Source organism: Calidris pugnax, unplaced genomic scaffold, assembly GCF_001431845.1.
Source record: "Calidris pugnax isolate Ruff unplaced genomic scaffold, ASM143184v1 scaffold44, whole genome shotgun sequence".
Lineage (NCBI taxonomy): Eukaryota > Metazoa > Chordata > Aves > Charadriiformes > Scolopacidae > Calidris > Calidris pugnax.
In genome coordinates this window covers 48,361,610-48,379,120 of record NW_015094506.1, presented here as the reverse complement: position 1 = coordinate 48,379,120, position 17,511 = coordinate 48,361,610, and the positions used below count along the sequence as shown (strand labels likewise).

Below are 17,511 nucleotides of genomic sequence, written 5' to 3'. Positions count from 1 at the left end.
TCAGTAATTCATTAGAGGGTCATTGTTCCCATATTTCCACAAGGACTGTAAAAACAAGAAAAAAAGTAAGGATGAGAACAGAGAAGAGTAAAAATATTTAGAAGCCCTCACTGTTCAAGTCCTATGCAGACCATCTGTAGAGGAACACTGTGGGGTTGATGCGATGGGTATGAGCTAAAGAGCTCATCTCACCAGATCCCCTTTCCTCTGTGTTGGGCCAGATCTGAAATAAGTCGTATTTGACTTTCACAGAACATAAAAATTATTTTGTTTGGTTTGGGGGAATTTTATTTTATTTTATTTTATTTTAATTTTTTAATTTTATTTTATTTTATTTTATTATTATTATTATTTATTTTTATTATTTTTTTTTCTTTTGGAAAGGAGTATTCAATGGAATCCTAAAAGACTTCTGAAATTTTGCCATTACCATGTTAAAATAGTAAGCATGTTGATATGAAAGCCATCAAATATAACCAGTTTTATTCCTTATAGCCTGAAATTTAAAAAAAAAAAAACACTTCTGTTTGTGTTTCCTACAGCACAGTGTCTCTAGAGCTAACTGCAATAAGATTATCATGTTGTTTACGGATGGTGGTGAAGAAAGAGCACAAGAAATTTTCCACAAATACAATGAAGACAAAAAAGTAAGTGATATGTGAAAGATTTTACTACATAAAATACAGCAGCAAAAATAGGAACATTTAAGTATGGAAGTGAAAGCATTTTTGGTATGTGTCTAAAGTACATTTAAAAAACATATTAGTGAACATTAAGACACTTAAATCTTTCTCAATCTATAGCATTAAAAAAAAAAGAAACGTAGGATATATTTAGTATTTTAGACCTTGTGATTCATTAGTCTCAAGCGGTACAGAAATATACCATAAGCCATAAAAAATTAAACTTTTTATTGACATTTTTCTTTTACTAGTGTAATCTTTCCATTTAAGTTATACATATCATCTCCTCACTGTGAATATCTTCTATGTATTTTTGTCGTTCATCAGGCAAAGGCAAAGCCAGATCTCAAGGCTAGAATCCGAATCTGTATAGATTTGGTCTGTAACAAACACACATGTTTTTCCCAGTGAGGCTAATTATACCTCTGAATGTCTTAGCTAGGAGTGGGATGGCTTTCTATTGATGAAATTTGACCTGTGGTTCAACCAGAATTATTGGTTTGACACGAGAATCACTGGATGAGTGTGGTGTTTGGATTAGATTGGATTATTAGCTGTGCTGGTTTTAAATTTTGAATCTAATCAAACTTCTGGTCTGGCTTTTGCATGCTTACAGATGTAAAACTGCATTAATGTGTGTGTGAAACAAAACAGCTTTGTAAATTGTCTCCTACTACGTTTCAGTGCAAATAATTGTGTATAGAAGATTAATCTCTTTCTAAATGAAAGCTAAATGTGAGCTGGGTTCACACAACAATGGAGAATTTACCTTTTCTATTTTTTGGGATGTGCCTATACCTGTTGGTTTGGGTTTTTTGGTGGTTTTGTTTTGTTTTGTTTTCAAAAAGCAGCTAGAAGTTAGATCACAATTCATCAAGACATTTTAACAGTTGCCATGGAGGCTTATGTATAAAGAAATGGAAATACTTCATTGGAAATCCTCATATATTAGAATTAATCTCTTCAAAAGAAGAACTAGAAATGCAAGACACAATTTCCATCTTGACCAGTGATTCACGCAGTGACCTTGAATAATCATTTTGTGTCTGCTTTATAATAGTGTTTCACATAGAATGATATGGTGGGGTTTGGTCTGAGCTGAAAGTACTTTTTAAACTGGTAATTAAAAGGAAGAACTGAAATCATAGCAACTCATTGTGCAGCACACATGGTTGTATTCTGAAAATATATGCAGAGATTACTCTTCAAATTTGGACTTGGTAGCTTTCATTGTGTTCTAACAAAAGCCATCAGCTGAAGGAAATATGTGCAAAAGGGAGAAGATATGTGATTCATTTCTTATTATTTTCCATTTAATTTGCTGTATTAGGAGCAAAGTATAGCAAAATATCCAGTCCAAACAACAAAACAGATGAAACAGTGCTGAAAGTCTTACTCACATCATGCCTGACAATCGATTATCATGTGAAGTATAATGATTAAAATGTAGGATTTAGTAATTTAAAATGGTTATTTTCCTGCTTCCTTTAATAGTGTAAATTTGTGCTGCCAAGCTTAGGGAGAAAAGGGAGCAAAAATGAAAAAAAACCCTCATAGGTTGAGATAAAGACAATTTAATTGAAGAGTAACAGAAGAGAAAATAATAACAACAATAACATCAACAGTAATAATAACAAAAGAATATACAAAATGAGTGAGGCAACACAATTGGTCACCACCTGATGATCCCAGCATACCCTGGCCAGCCCCCATTTATACACTGAGCGTGACATCTATGGTATGGAATATTCCTTTGGGCAGCTGGTCCTGTCTATACTCCCTCTCAGCTTCTATGGGAAGCTGAAAGAGTCCTTGACTTAATGTAAACATTACGTGTCAACAATTAATATATATTATCTCATACATCCAAACCACAGCAGGTACCAGAAAGAAAACTACGCTATCCCACCTGTAATCAGGACGATATAATATAATAAGTTCTCATTGTCTTGTTCACTCTAATGAATGAGGATTTGGGAGTTTTATTGTATGTAACAAATGTGCAATAATGATAATCGTTCAAATCTTAGTAAGCACTTACAATTTTTTACTTGTCTAATAAAATAATGGGTTGCTAGATGCCATCCTGTACTGGTTTTCTCCAAGCTGACATTGGAAATAGAAGACCAACGGGATGAGGTTTAACAAGGCCAAGTGCCGGGTCCTGCACTTCGGTCACAACAACCCCAAGCAGCGCTACAGGCTGGGGGCAGAGTGGCTGGAGCTGCCTGGCAGAAAAGGACCTGGGGGTGTTGGTCGACTGTCGGCTGAACATGAGCCAGCAGTGTGCCCAGGTGGCCAAGAAGGCCAACAGCATCCTGGCCTGTATCAAGAACAGTGTGGCGAGTAGAGCCCGAGAGGTGATCGTCCCCCTGTACTCGGCACTGGTGAGGCCCCACCTCGAGTACTGTGTCCAATTTTGGGCCCCCTACCACAAGAGGGACATTGAGGTGCTGGAGTGGGTCCAGAGAAGGGCAACGAAGCTGGTGAGGGGTCTGGAGCACAAGTCTTACGAGGAGAGGCTGAGGGAACTGGGGTTGTTCAGTCTGGGGAAGAGGAGACTGAGGGGAGACCTTATCGCTCTGTACAAGTACCTGAAAGGAGGCTGTAGAGAGACGGGGGTCGGTCTCTTCTTCCAAGTTACAGATGATAGGACAAGGGGTAACGGCTTCAAGTTGCGCCAGGGGAAGTTCAGGTTGGATATTAGGAAACATTTCTTTACTGAAAGGGTTATCCAGCATTTTTTTTTTTGTGGTTGGACTTGATGATCTCTGAGGTCCCTTCCAACCACTACAATTCTGTGATTCTGTGATTCTGTGAAATACTAAGAAAGTTTTTGCAGAAATAATTTGAAGAACCATTTGTTTTCTCCTTAAATTTTTCAATCAGTAACAATCCTTATAGTGTTGAAGGGAAATTTATCGTTGAAAAACTTCTAATGAGATTGAAACAGTAAATTCATTTTTAGGAATAATAGTGAATCACCCCTGACAATTTTTCATAACATTCTAGTATTTTAAAAAATAAGAATGATGCAAAATATGCTTGTGGTCGTGCTCTCCCGTAATAAGACTAAACTTGATTCCAGACTGATGACATGTGAGCTCTCTTGTTCTTCCCTCTCTTTGTACTTTAATGTTAATCTAGTATAATAATATAATTGACATTTTAACATGAAAAATACAGATATACTCTTAATTTTGTAAAGTCATAGTCACAAAGTATTACCTTCTTAACTAGTATATTAGGCTGCTGCCATATATTAAAAGACTAGTGGATCTAGATTCTGTTGTCTTTATTGCAGTTAATTTATATTTTATTTCATAAACAGCCCATTGAATGTAAGACAAATTTTATAATTATTATTTGTAGAGAGACTGTTCAATATGAGTAAGGTGTTAAAAAGTGTTCCATCGTAGCACTTCATAGTCTAAATAAATATCAGCTGATGTCTTTTCATGCCTGCTCTGCACTTGTTTGAACATTTCTCTTCAAACTTTGCATACAGTATAGAAAAGATGAATCTTTATTATCTTATTATGTCACAGTCAATAACTTCCCATCTTAGGTACACAGTGTTGTAATTTATTTTTTTTTGCTTGTACAAACAAAAGACCATTCATTCAAATCTATTAATCCTTGTTTTCATCTTCCTGATGTAAAACTGCTTCGGCTCTAAAAGTATTTTTTCTTCATGTCAGTTACTTTGTAATTCCTTGGCATGAAAGAAGATTCAATAAGTTTTGGCCCATTAGATGACATGACGTAGTGCACTTGTTTGCAGTGCCCTTAGGGCAACCTTCAAGTTAAGATGTGAAAGAATACAATAAACAATTGGAAACTACTAAAAAGAGCACACTAGAATTTAGAGGCTGGAAAACTCTCCTATTAAATTAGGGGATTTAATCTGTTTGAGACAGTATACAGGTAAATTTAAAGTAGTTTTCTGTTTTTACAAATTATTTAAAGTATGAATATGGGAGTTATTATAAAACTTACACAGCAAAATTTTGAGAAAAAACACTTCTATATTTAATCTGTTTGAAGTGGAAAATCACAGCTGTGATTCACCTTTACATGCCTTTTTCTTTTTATAAAGCCAGATTTTATTGTAACAGACTGCAACTACATGCTGTGCCTGATATTTGAAATCTGGCATGTTTACCTTTACGGTGACATTTGGGGCACTCACATTAAATGTGTGAAATACCACACACGTGCTAAATTTCAGGAATGGGGGTGGTAAATTTTCATTTTATTTGCACTCATACTACAGATGGCTTCACTGAAGATAGCAATATAAATTTAATTGAAATGAAGGCCCAGTAGGCGTTCTCCATCCTGAGAATTTTGAATTCAGGTTGAAAATAGAAAACTAACTACAGCTCCTCAGGGCAGATTGTGCACCCTGAAATCTGTGTTTTGAAGGATTGCTCAACTTATGTGAATAGGAAAAGACCTTAAATATACCTCATGCACTTTCAGTTGTTCGAAGTTTCCTGGCATGATCGAGGCTTGTGTGGGTCAGACAGATTGATCTGACTCACACAGGTAAGAGAATCTGACTCCTCAGGTAGGAGGAGAACCTTAAAGTGGGTTTCATGTCCCACTTCCACAGAATTATCTTTCATGACTGGCACTGGTGAGGCTGCATGTTTCCATTTAAGTTATACATATCATCTCCTCACTGTGAATATCTTCTATGTATTTTTGTCGTTCATCAGGCAAAGGCAAAGCCAGATCTCAAGGCTAGAATCCGAATCTGTATAGATTTGGTCTGTAACAAACACACATGTTTTTCCCAGTGAGGCTAATTATACCTCTGAATGTCTTAGCTAGGAGTGGGATGGCTTTCTATTGATGAAATTTGACCTGTGGTTCAACCAGAATTATTGGTTTGACACGAGAATCACTGGATGAGTGTGGTGTTTGGATTAGATTGGATTATTAGCTGTGCTGGTTTTAAATTTTGAATCTAATCAAACTTCTGGTCTGGCTTTTGCATGCTTACAGATGTAAAACTGCATTAATGTGTGTGTGAAACAAAACAGCTTTGTAAATTGTCTCCTACTACGTTTCAGTGCAAATAATTGTGTATAGAAGATTAATCTCTTTCTAAATGAAAGCTAAATGTGAGCTGGGTTCACACAACAATGGAGAATTTACCTTTTCTATTTTTTGGGATGTGCCTATACCTGTTGGTTTGGGTTTTTTGGTGGTTTTGTTTTGTTTTGTTTTCAAAAAGCAGCTAGAAGTTAGATCACAATTCATCAAGACATTTTAACAGTTGCCATGGAGGCTTATGTATAAAGAAATGGAAATACTTCATTGGAAATCCTCATATATTAGAATTAATCTCTTCAAAAGAAGAACTAGAAATGCAAGACACAATTTCCATCTTGACCAGTGATTCACGCAGTGACCTTGAATAATCATTTTGTGTCTGCTTTATAATAGTGTTTCACATAGAATGATATGGTGGGGTTTGGTCTGAGCTGAAAGTACTTTTTAAACTGGTAATTAAAAGGAAGAACTGAAATCATAGCAACTCATTGTGCAGCACACATGGTTGTATTCTGAAAATATATGCAGAGATTACTCTTCAAATTTGGACTTTCATTGTGTTCTAACAAAAGCCATCAGCTGAAGGAAATATGTGCAAAAGGGAGAAGATATGTGATTCATTTCTTATTATTTTCCATTTAATTTGCTGTATTAGGAGCAAAGTATAGCAAAATATCCAGTCCAAACAACAAAACAGATGAAACAGTGCTGAAAGTCTTACTCACATCATGCCTGACAATCGATTATCATGTGAAGTATAATGATTAAAATGTAGGATTTAGTAATTTAAAATGGTTATTTTCCTGCTTCCTTTAATAGTGTAAATTTGTGCTGCCAAGCTTAGGGAGAAAAGGGAGCAAAAATGAAAAAAAACCCTCATAGGTTGAGATAAAGACAATTTAATTGAAGAGTAACAGAAGAGAAAATAATAACAACAATAACATCAACAGTAATAATAACAAAAGAATATACAAAATGAGTGAGGCAACACAATTGGTCACCACCTGATGATCCCAGCATACCCTGGCCAGCCCCCATTTATACACTGAGCGTGACATCTATGGTATGGAATATTCCTTTGGGCAGCTGGTCCTGTCTATACTCCCTCTCAGCTTCTATGGGAAGCTGAAAGAGTCCTTGACTTAATGTAAACATTACGTGTCAACAATTAATATATATTATCTCATACATCCAAACCACAGCAGGTATCAGAAAGAAAACTACGCTATCCCACCTGTAATCAGGACGATATAATATAATAAGTTCTCATTGTCTTGTTCACTCTAATGAATGAGGATTTGGGAGTTTTATTGTATGTAACAAATGTGCAATAATGATAATCGTTCAAATCTTAGTAAGCACTTACAATTTTTTACTTGTCTAATAAAATAATGGGTTGCTAGATGCCATCCTGTACTGGTTTTCTCCAAGCTGACATTGGAAATAGAAGACCAACGGGATGAGGTTTAACAAGGCCAAGTGCCGGGTCCTGCACTTCGGTCACAACAACCCCAAGCAGCGCTACAGGCTGGGGGCAGAGTGGCTGGAGCTGCCTGGCAGAAAAGGACCTGGGGGTGTTGGTCGACTGTCGGCTGAACATGAGCCAGCAGTGTGCCCAGGTGGCCAAGAAGGCCAACAGCATCCTGGCCTGTATCAAGAACAGTGTGGCGAGTAGAGCCCGAGAGGTGATCGTCCCCCTGTAACTGGTGAGGCTGCATGTTGAATATTGTGTCCAGTTTTGGGCCCCTCACTACAAGAAAATCATTGGGGTGCTGGAGCATGTTCAGAGAAGGGCAACAAAGCTACTGAAGGGTTTAGAGAACAAGTCTAATGAAGAGCAGCTGAGGGAACTGGGGTTGTTTATCCTGGGAAAAAGGAGGCTAAAGGGAAACCTTATAACTCTCTACAACTACCTGAAAGGAGGTTGTAGCAAGATGGGGGTCGGTCTCTTCTCCCATGTAACAAGCAACCGGACAAGAGGAAACAGCCTCATGTTACAGCTGGCAGTGATTTCTTCAAAATCGGACACATTCAGCACGTCAATAGAATGATAAAATGAAATATCTATGAGAAAGCACTTGCAAAGCTTTCTTCTAAACCAAAAATACCTCCTGCTGTTGTTACCAAAGGAGGGAACCGGTTTCTTCATTGGTTTGAATCCATTCTTGTACAACGGTAAGACCGTAAAACTAAAAAGTAAACTAAATTTAGGCAATGGTGTATGAATATGAATCATTCTAGACAAGGCTAAAAGTGTTAGTCCTCAGTACAAATGACCATTGAAAAAGCCCATGACATTTCCACTTGGGGTAGCCGTGGGATTCTCATCAGGTGTCAGATTGAATGAATGTAACTTCCTAGTGTTACTCATAGAGCTAAAAATAGAAACAGCATTTTTCTCAGCACTAGTATCAGCTTCAAATAGAGCTCAACAGTCGTCAAAGTGTACCCCAACAGTTCTTGCCTTTCTGAGTGTGTGGCAGATTTGTGACACAGGGATATATATCATAAAGTAATGAAATTAAGGGTTGGATGAAGCAAGGAAAATTCTGGTTTGTATCTGAATGGGATGTAGCATAGCTTTATATGTAAAAGTTAAGCCAGTTTTTAAGCTTTCTAGATTGTAGATTGTTCTCTGGCCTTCTCTACATTAGCTTTCTGTGATCTTGAGACAATCAGCTGCTAAGATATTTCTCATTCCTCCTGGTAGTCCTGTCCTGTTTATTTCTTTGGAGTGATGGAATCTCAGGAAATCTCATGTAGAAGTCTCCAGCTAGCTAGTTGAACTGGCTCCCTGGCTCCTTACCTAATCACTTCTGTCCTGAGTGTGTCATCTTCCAGCTGTTAATTTTAATTTATTGTATCTACTGTAACATGCAAAACTGGTAAAGCTAAATTCTGTGTGAACCTTGGGTCAGTACTCATAAATTCCACAATCTAGTCCTTTTTCTTTCAAAAAGAAAGAACAGACATGCTTCAGCAATAGTCGAGTTGCACAACACTAAACTTTTCAAGGTCATATCTGTGTAAATCCATGCAATAACATTTTTTTTCCCAGATTTCTTTTTCAATATATTAGGCACACTTTTTTCGATATAAGCATAAATTTTGAACCACATTTAGCTGATACTGTCTGAAGCCCTCTTCCCCCACTAGGAATCAGAGTATAGCAGTATACCTTTTTCAAAAATCTTGTCCTTTTAACAATCTTCCCCGAAGCTCACTTACCACTACCATGTGTCCATGCCCTGTTAGATTGCAGCAGTCTATCACAGCCTTTCCCACACTGTCTTTCGTTGACCGCTTTTACTTTTGGACTATATAACATCACATTTAAAGTTTTTCTTAAAGGCTTCAATAAGAAATCATATCTATTCTATTTCTTCTCCCCTTTTTAATCTACTTTTCCATTCAACCATCTCATCCCATGTGCTGTTCTATATACGTACACTAGTTTGTTGGGCAAGATTGCTGCAGACTTAGGAGGTGCAACAGAAAGTGCAGTGGATCAGAGGAGGGTTTATTTTAGGAATGCACAAGAGCCTCTTCATGTACGTGTCCACAGACACGTTCATGTGTTGATACTGAGTTTCTCTTTAGGCCACTGTTTTCTTATGAGCATGAGTCCATTTGGTTTACCATGTGACATTTTAATCTACTGTGCAAGATAAAAATCTACGCGGTGGTTTTGAGAACAGCAGAAGGTTAATGAAAATTTTAATATAGCTTTGTTGAAAAGTCACCTTATCAGTCATATTAGAATCATGCGTATCTGTTACATAAAACCTGAGTGGCAGATTATTTCCTTCAAATTTGGCTTGGAGGGGGCAACTTGATCCTTGTATTTTTGTTGATTTTCAATTCCAAACCACTACATTAATAGTGATTGATTCAGGGTATCACATAGAGGGTGATGCTGCAGATGGCATAAAATGATTAATCAAGGCAACAGGGATAAGATATCGCTTAATATAGAAAGCACATTATGTTTGTTTGGGGATGAAAGCAAGAGAGTCAGACTGCATTTTACTTATTTATACAAACAAAGTGCTTCCTACAGCATAACTGGCTGAGGATAGATATTAGAAGGTTCATCCTGTCCCAGTTACCCTGTGTAGTAACTCTGCATTCATTCCAGTGAATTTGGATTGCAGTGAAATGCAGAATTGATTGTATTCTTCTGTAATTCAAGAATTGGAGAATGGGATGTTCTGCATTGGTCAGATTAATACCTAGGCAATGTTTGATGATGTTTATTTAACCTCTTTTTTAAAGTATCCAGTTCCACAGCTTCCTTAGGTTTTCACATTTTTCTGTTTCAACACCTACCTCTTTAGAAAGTGTTCCCTGAATTTCCTTAAGGTAAAATAAGCCTAGAGGGTTTCTTCTTCTCATTTTACATTTGTTACAGAGAACAAGTAATTCTCATCATCATTCCTTTTACATTTTAAGAAACTATTTTTATATTGTCACCTTCATCCAACTTTTCTTTTCTACTTTTGTCTTTTCAATTAAGCAACTAATTTCTTTCAAATTCTCCTACACTATGTCTTAAATTCTTTTCACTTCGTACACTCTCCCATTGTTTACAATGGCATGGCATGTTATCTCTACCTTACTTAAAACATGCTCTCGAACAGTTGGAGAAACTTAATGGCATCAATAGAACAGAGTAATTTCTTGATGCAACACTTATGTATATATAGGGTAGTATATAACTTACATTTTTGAAACTGCATTATATTATTGAAACTTATTTGGTTTTGCTTTTCTATGAATGTTTTTTTCCCCTAACTGCTGTTTTTTACAGGTATCCTTCAATTTCAGCTTCTGTATTTGATTTCCTAAGTATTTTTAATCTTACATTGCATTAGACAGTTTCTTCTTGTACATTTAATGTATTCCTCTTCATGAATTGCCAGCTTTCTTGTAATCCTTTATTTTTTAGATTATCTTTCCACAATACTCAGCCAGTGAGTTCTCTGAGTTTGTTGAAGTCTGTCTCTTTGAAATGCTATCCTTGTTTTACTGCTGTCATACCTTCCTTTCCTTAAAATGAAAATCACTTCTTGATCTTTCACTCAAGTGATCTTTCTTCTAGATTTTCAGTTAATTCCTCCTTAAAATTCAGAAATAAACCTAACTGTTCTTGATATCTTCTAGAATAAGAATTTTTCCTAACCTGCTACAAGATATTCAGGAATTGTGATTCACATCATTTTGTTTTATTTGCATCAACCTATATCATTAAAGCTAGAAATAATTTTTATATGCTTTATATGCTAAAGGAGGTGCTATAAAAAAATCTCAAAGAACTGACTGTAATGAGCGTGGCTGTAGACAGAGAAAATATACGTTGTATTGCTATAAGTGCCATGTAAGAGACACTCACTAACCCTATTATTTTAAAAACATAAAAGTGGAGAAAATTTATAAGTTAAGAATTGTGTTCTGCAGATAGAGAAGCAAAACTGGACACAAGAAAAAAAAATATGATTATGAAGACAAAGAGATGTTTTTTCTATAAAATTACCTTTACATTGTCAAGATTCTGATGTTTGTGTACTCACTGGGTCTAGAGTTTTCCAAAGGTTAACTTTACCATGTTGGTATAAAAGTGTAGCTTTCTGGGAAGAAACTGCATAATTTTTCTGCTGAATAGAATAAGTAATGTAACTAAGCTAGCACAACTGAATATATTTTTAAAACAAATTAACTGTTACCAGGTGACTAAAATTTGATACAAATATTTGTTTTTAAATGCTGATTTGGCCAACTGGTAGATGGATTTGAGTGTTAGTTGAGCACTAGTCCCTTGGTAAATGGAATTGTTTTAGATGGGATGGACACCTCTGAATAAAAAGATTTGGTGATGCACTGGGGGAAAAACCAGACAGAAATATTTAGGAGGCTTTATACTGGGGGTCAAAGGGAGAAGTTACAGGATGGGAATCTCTGTAGTAGGCAAGAGAATAAGGGAACAGCTGAAACAGATGGTAGTGCAAGATGTATGCGTGCAGCAGCTTAAACAGATGACAGGTAAAAAAGGAAATGAAAATTTCAAGAAACAAAGTTACAATCCATTCAAATAACAAGAAATGCGTGTTTGTATATTCAAGAAGAATAACAGAGGAAAAGGATATGGAATGGGAAATGAGAAATCATAAGTGTAGCTGTACTGTAAATCTGAGCAAGTAGAAAACCTGAGGAATGTAAAGGTTAGAGATGGATGCAGACATTGTAAGGAAGGGTTGCTCTTTAGAAGAGAACTTCAGTACCTGAGATGGAGGAGCACAGTCTCAGAAAGCTTATAAAGAGAAGGAATTACTGTATGTAATTAAGAAGGCCTTTTGTATTGCATTTTGACACAAAGGAAAAAAAATCATAATTCACATCTCAAGTAAAGGTTGAGTTTTCTGTTGAGAAACAAACAGAAAATACTGAAGTCTCTACTTAGAAAACGACTTGGATTCAAAATTGGTTCCAAAGAAAAGGCTAAAACCCTTTCTGTCATATGCCCAGGAAATCATAGACACATTCTTTAATCTCTTGCACTATACAGGATAAAATTTAAGATACAGAATTTAATGTACTGTACAAAATATAGTGTCTTTAATATAAGACTGAGAAACTGACTTGCAATCTTGTACTTGTGTGGTTGTGGAAAATAACATTCAAGCATGAGCTTTTAATCATTTTCTCTTGAGGGTTTCATAAGCATTTTTACAGGTATTATTCCTAAAAAATAGAGGGAAAATTTTTTTAAATCTGGTGGGTTTTTTGTTCACAACAGAGTCAGCCCCAATATGTAGTCCTTTAATTCTTAGCCTATTATGTGTCTCCATTCCTCTGTTTCTATATTCAGCTTCTTTAAGTCAGTAATTTTAGTAAAATATATTCATGTTAGCCTTGTAGCAAATTCAAAAATTATGTATTCAATGTTGGCTGAGGCTTAGGTGGGAATTCTGTGCTTCATAATCTCATTACAATATACATAGACTCACATATGGCAAAAAAAAGCATTTAATCCATACTGACCAAAGAACCTGGAGTCCAAGCTGCAAATGCATTTTTTTTTTTATAGTTCTGACTTTATTTAAATGGATCTTTTTAACAAGAAAGTTTATTTGGTTAACTTGGTTTATTTACAAATGATTTCATGAAGCCACCACTTTGAAGGTGATGAATTGTATGATGCAGACTGTCCATACGGTGTTCTGGATCTGTTCTTTTTCTTTTTTTTTTTTCTGAAAACTTAGTTTATTTATCTGATTACAGAGGAAATGAAAATGCATATCATTCAGTGTAGGAGTGAACTGTGTCATTTTATCATTATTAAACCATCCATAGGCTAGATGGTACACTGTATGTATGCAGTGTTTCTATAGACAAACCTGAGATTTCATGAGCAGTTTGGCAAGAAGTACAATATGTGAGCATGGACAGTGATTGCATTAATTGCTAACCGTGAAGGACGGTCTCTGTTACATGATTGCACATAAGACTGGGTCTTTCAGCCATGCTAGGACACGTGCCAGTTGCTGACAGCAGGCATCGGCACTCCCTGCTCGGGTCAGTAATGGAACCTCTTACCTGCGAGTGCAGACCAAGGTCAGGTTGCCCTGAGCACAGTCCTACATGGAACTGCTGAGTTTCCATTGTTATACAGTAGTTATTACCGGATTTTTCCTCCTAAAAAAATGGAAAGGGAACCCAACTGGAAACATTTCCATCCTTTAATCTTCCTCTCCTACAATGGTCTAAAGATACTCTCTTATCTCCAGGTCAATCTCCAAGAAACAGCATGTGAACAAGGGCAAAAGTTCCTTCCCCTGTTTAGATGGTGTACCGTTTGTAAAGCTTATTAAATAATTTTCATTTAGAATTTTCATGTTTCTTTGATGATCAGACCATAGTAAAATTAGACACGAACTTTGTACAACTGATAATTCCAGAGAGGAAGATTTCCTAGAAATGGGTTCTGCTGGAAATGGGAATTTCTGGTGGCTCTTCCCTTTCCCCCTGTTTTTTTAACCCTTCTAATACAGCTCCTTGCTGTATTTTTTTGCAGCTGTTTTTGTTTCAGTCAACATTTACCACACTGTTCGAGAGCTGGAGTAATGGGAGTAAAGAAATGGAGGGAGTAACTGTACAAAGGGTATATAGTTAGTATACTATTTTCAAATGAAGACTATTTACATGAAAAAAAGGTCAGATAACCTATTAAATTAGTATTCAAAATATTCAATGGAATATTAAATTTTCCTTTAAATCCTTAGCTGATATTTGTAATATTTCTTCCCGGGGGTTTATAAGGCCAAAAAACAGAAAAAAAAAGAAGGTTTTGTGTTACAATATGAACAGTAAATATCTCTCTAATTAATCTGGTCCTTTTCAGCTTCTCTGCTGCCTCCAAATGTTGTTTTGACTATCAAAGTAATGTCTAAAATGCTTTTTAATCCAGAGTACAGAGGGGATTACTTTGTCAACTCCTTTGTCTGTGTACTGATACAGGCCACCAAATTTCAAGGACCTCTCAGAAAAAAAAATTAGTTTTTCTTCAGGGAATGCTAAATGCTGAGTGTTAGGGAGAAGTAGCTTAGGGAAAGGAGGAATTTAATTGTTTTTCATTTTAACAAAGATACTTTGTTGTTAATATAACCAAGGAAGGAAATACATTAACTGAGTAAATAGAACCCGGGTAGTAAAAAAAAAAAACCATCCAAGAGCTGACTTGTTAAAAGATGATATAGTAACTTCTTCATCTGAAGACTGGGAAACAGGATGAGTAGCTAGAAAATCACCTGATCCAAATGGTTTGGTTTACATTTATTTCTGAGGTGGGCTGGGGTGATCCAGTAAGGACAGCAGCTTTGATGGATATCATAGGAGAAGCAATCAGTGTGTCGGCATCAGTTGAGCCAGAGCTACAGCCACTTATCTGCATCACAGAAGGCTACTTCTGGTCTATATGAGGATTTTCTAGATAAAATCCATCTCTGCCTTTCAGAAGGATGGGTTAAGCCAAAAGCAACTGCATTGCACTCTAACAGAGACATCATATAAATCTGAAAGTCTTAAGCCAGTATTTATATTAGTAAATTACATGGGGCTGTGACATGGGCTTGGACACTGTCCTACAGTCATTTATAGGTTTTAACTGTTAGTTAAAGCTAGGAGGTTTTCAGCCTCTGCCAACTGGCAGGCTCCCAGACAAGGTGCTGGGACTTCTCCCAGGACCAGAAGGAAAGGGGAAGAGGGAAGGAGCAATGGTTTACCTCCTGTCTGGGAGTGTGTGGTTTACCTGCAGGTGTGTGGGCTCTGCTACCACAGTTGCTCTTGAGGCCAGAGAGTTGGTCAAGGCACAATTTTTGGCAGGGTGGAGACAGCCCAAGGGACTCTCAAACTTAAATTCAAGCACATCATTGTAAAGTCCTACTGGGGTTTTTGGAAGCACAGCTTTTCTCTTTCTTATGGCTATTCTTGAGACTGAAGTTGTAAGAAGCTAATAAAACAGAGCTGATTTATGCCTACACCTGGAAGATGTTGAGGTTAAAAACTTCACCTTATTTGTGGAGCCAGTGTAGTACTGAGTATATAGCCTCTTTGTCACTATTATTTTGAGCATACAGAATTGAATAATTCTACTTGTACTTCTCTGATACTTCTGGCTCATCAAAGACTAAGTCTAACTAGATAAAGACTTAAAGAATCACATCATCAGTGGTTCATCAACCTAATTATATTCAGTTTATCAGTGGTAGATTAGTGGCTATCGTCAGGGTATTTATAGCTTCATAGTTTGAACCATGTGGCAGAAGAGGAAGGGACATCATGTGCTGGCCCTGCAGTGAGTAAGGAATGAGTTGCTGTAGTTCCACAAGGTGGCACTATGAAGATGTAGAACAGTGTAACTGAATTAGCATTTTTTCAGTTTTGTGACAGTGATTTTTGTGACAGTTTATTTTTTTCAATATGTTAACTATAATGGTATTTTCAACCTCTGTGCTGGAAAATATCCCCATTTTCATGCAGATAAGTGAGGAAACAAAGAAAGCTGGACAAAATAACCTTTTCATTTTTGAAATACTGCATTCTCAAAACACGTTTAAGGATTCATGGCATTCACTTTCAAAGAGTTCTTCAGTGAACATGCCGCTTTTATTGTATGCATATGTTATGAAGACTTCAGGTATAATCCTCAGGTTTAGTTCCTCTTGTAGAGTAATTGCATAAAACCATATCACATATAAGTGGTCTTGGATCTATTTTACCAATATATTAAGACCCTTAAATGGGTTTAGGCCCATACTATTACTGTAGAATCATATCCAAAGCAAGTGAGATTCTCCAATAATCTCCTAATATGTAACAAACATAGTTTTTCTTTTAAGATAGAAGGAGAATTAACAGTAGATTGTAATGTGAGATAATTTTTGGAGTGTCATTATTTCTTTTCTTTATTAGGCTATAATTATGCAGACTATAATTAGACTATGAATTCATAAGTTATCATTGCAGCTTAAAGTTTGAGGTTGAATTGTAGTGAATGAAAGATATTAATGATAGAGAAGACTGCAAATATACATGGAAAGTCTGGGAGAAATTATTCACTGTGGATAAATGTCTAGAAAAGTAGTTCCAAGGACCTGCTCTATTAGTCTTTAAACATGTGCCTCAATTACAGCATTTTTTCCATTGATGTCAAGGGGATTACTTGGACATGCCTTGCTGAAACAGAACCCAGAGGGTCAATTATGGAAACACTCGAGTAGATGTTTTATCAAATGCATTTATACTTTCTTCATGTCTATAAATTCAAAGATGTCCTGCCTGCAATTATCTTTGCATTTAAATATTTGAGAGCTAAATTCTTATTTTTTCCCATGTGGGTTTTTCTTCCCAATTTCTCCAAGTCTACACATATTTTGGGAGAGCAACCACAGCAAGACACAGATCCTAAGGCAGTCATAAATATTAAAAATATAATTTGATACATTTCTGTTGCTGTGTCATGCCATTCTTGGCATTCCCTAATTTGACATAAGGTTGCGAATTCTGCATTTTGAGTTCTAGACCTTTAAAACTTCACAACCTTGGCACCTGACTAGGTTTCAAACCCTACTGCTTAGGTCATCTCTGTAATTCTCCCAATTGCTGTTAAGGGCAAAATGTATTGGCTATCTGAGAGACACATACAAAAGCCTAAATCTCCAACTTCTGAACTTTCTTAAACCTGCTATTCAGAGCAGTGGAAGAGTGAATTTGATCAAACTGAGAAACGTGAACTCAGACCTCTCTTGTCTGAGTGTTGAACTCTCATCTAAAGGATTAGAGGCAGCACTGTCACAATCATTTTTAAAAGAGTGAGCCCTGCTCAGTCCGTCACGAGACAACCAGCTTTACTCATGAGCGAATCACACAGCCCATACTAATGAATGGTCCAAGGCCAGGGTGCAGGCTGGAGAAATGTCCACAGTTATCCATACTCTTTAATTGTTAACAGAGCCAATGGTATGGTTCTTGGCCTGTGGCAATCAGCTTTTTTGAACAATGTCTGGGTTGAGTTCAGGGGGTAGCGTGAGCCAGGCCGTTCCCAAAAGACTTTATAATGAAACCATGCAATATGGGGTGTGGGACAGGGAGGGAAGAAGGCAATATAATTTAGCCGTAGAGATGTGAGGCATGCTGTGCCACTTGCCCTCATGGCCTGAGAAAAAAAAAGGTTTATGTCCCATTTTATTTCTACATAAACATAGCCTAT

General features: G+C 36.5%; 1 protein-coding gene across 2 annotated transcripts in view; it reads left to right on the top strand.

Annotated features, from left to right (window-relative positions):
• The window catches only part of CACNA2D1 (calcium channel, voltage-dependent, alpha 2/delta subunit 1), a 376,039-nt gene that overhangs the window by 295,684 nt on the left and 62,844 nt on the right, over positions 1 to 17,511 (top strand). For both annotated transcript variants that reach the window (XM_014963770.1, XM_014963769.1), the window contains exon 11: positions 543 to 647. In XM_014963770.1, coding sequence (XP_014819256.1) covers positions 543 to 647 — 105 coding nt within the window. The remainder of the gene's footprint in view (positions 1 to 542; positions 648 to 17,511) is intronic.